This window comes from Microtus ochrogaster, unplaced genomic scaffold, assembly GCF_000317375.1.
Source record: "Microtus ochrogaster isolate Prairie Vole_2 unplaced genomic scaffold, MicOch1.0 UNK11, whole genome shotgun sequence".
Taxonomy (NCBI): Eukaryota; Metazoa; Chordata; class Mammalia; order Rodentia; family Cricetidae; genus Microtus; species Microtus ochrogaster.
Window position 1 is genome coordinate 163,123 of NW_004949109.1, and position 1,907 is coordinate 165,029.

Sequence of the window (1,907 nt, forward strand, 5' to 3'; positions counted from 1 at the left end):
TATAAAACAAAATAAATTTTTAAAAAAAGAACCTCTGAGTCTAGCCTCAATGAATATGAATCCTGAGAGAAACATCAATTACCTTGGTATATTTGGAATGACTCTGAACGTGTGTGTGTGTGTGTGTATGTATGCTTTTTTTTTTCTTAAAGAACATCCTCTAGAGCTGGAGAAATGGCTCAGTGATTAAAGCACTTGCTGCTCTTGCACAGTACCTGGGTTCGGGCAAACTGGGCAATTTACAGATGTCCTTTAACTCCAGTTCCAGGAGATCTGACCCCTCTTCTGACCCCTGTGGGCATCTACACACGTTATGATGAACATAAACTCATGTATACACCCACACAAGCATTTAAATAAAAATCTAAAAACAAAAATTGAGACTATGACATCAATTTACTCACTGTAAGTAATTTATATATAATACTGAGTTAAACTGAAAATATGACTCAAAATAAAATAAAATTAATTTAATTTATATGCATATTTTTAATAGAATATAAATAAAAATATTCTTTTATAGAAAAAAGTTCATAGCAAAAGTTTCTGAAGTCAGATTCTTCTTTCAAAGTGTTTTCATGTTTTAATTAGAGAATTGATTTATTCAAAGAATCATTTTATTTAAGTTACAAGCTTTCTTAACCCACTCCGTGTGTGTCCTACATGTTGGAATCAAATACCTGCAGGAGTTGGGATCTTATGAATACAGCCAGGACAACAGTGGAGAGAGTCATGAACAAAAACATCACAATCCACACAGAAAACGTTTTGGCATACTGTGCAAACATAGACCTGCAATGAAAAGGAGAAAAGTGAATGAACCAAGCTACTTTCCAAAAGCTAAGTGCAGCACAGCCAGAGACATGTAAAGCCTTGCTCTCTGGTCTCATCAATTTTCCCTACCCACCTATATACTGTATTGCTTCCAAGTATTAAATATAACACAGTTTTCTCAAATCCAATGCATATTTTCCTCTTAAGTTGGCCCTTAGGAGTAAGGAAATACTCTGTTTTGAGACCTTAAAGTCTATTCTATTATAGGACAGTCACGATTACTTGCTTTTAAATAACAACTTGGGGAAGATACATGAATCTAAAACCAGTACTAGATTTGAAGGTATTTGACAATTAAAATAAAAAGAAAAGCACCAAAACTTACTACAGATTGATTATTCTTAGGGAATGAACTCTCAATTACAAAAGCTTTATTCCCCTATTAAATCTTTAAGAAATATGGCAAACATCTGGGAGGGAGGGTAGATACACACATATAATTAAAGCACTTGGGAAGTGGAGGCAGGAAGATCACAAACTCAAAGTCATCCTAGCCTACGAATCAAGGTCCAAGCCAGCCTGGGCTACAAGACCCCATCTCAAAAAAGCAAAACACAAAAGCAAACACAAGAGTATGTCAAATGAAACACATAAGACATAAAGAAAAAATGCATTATTTTATCAACACTACATATGGGGATCCTTGCACTTTGGTCTAAGATTTCTAGGGCAACAACACACAGATTCCAAATCACTACACTAAGATGTGTTCTTTAAAACTGACAATGGAGCACCTTCTGGTAACATGACAGCTAGCCCTCAGGAAACTGACCTGGAAGCCTCCTCCCTAAGGCCCAGTTTTCATGGTACCATTAGGATCCATACTTGTTTTCCAAGGAGGAAAACAACCAACAGTCCTACCCAGCTATGCAAGAATAACCAGCAAGGCACGACAGCCCTAAGGGTGTAATAATAGTAGCACGCATACTTCAACGGCTCTCTAATTGGATTTAAGGTCCACTCAACAAGAGAGAAATTAGGGCTGGAGAGATGGCTCAGTGGTTAAGAGCACCGCCTGCTCTTCCAAAGGTCCTGAGTTCAATTCCCAGCAACCACATGGTGGCTCACAACCA

The 1,907-nt window shown here is 37.1% G+C and overlaps 1 protein-coding gene across 1 annotated transcript in view; it reads right to left on the reverse strand.

The window, feature by feature from the left end:
• Positions 1-486: 486 nt before the first annotated feature.
• The window catches only part of Gtf2h2c (GTF2H2 family member C), a 28,053-nt gene continuing 26,632 nt past the window's right edge, over positions 487-1,907 (reverse strand). The window contains exon 15 of the mRNA XM_026788976.1: positions 487-792. Coding sequence (XP_026644777.1) covers positions 673-792 — 120 coding nt within the window. The 3' untranslated portion in view covers positions 487-672. The remainder of the gene's footprint in view (positions 793-1,907) is intronic.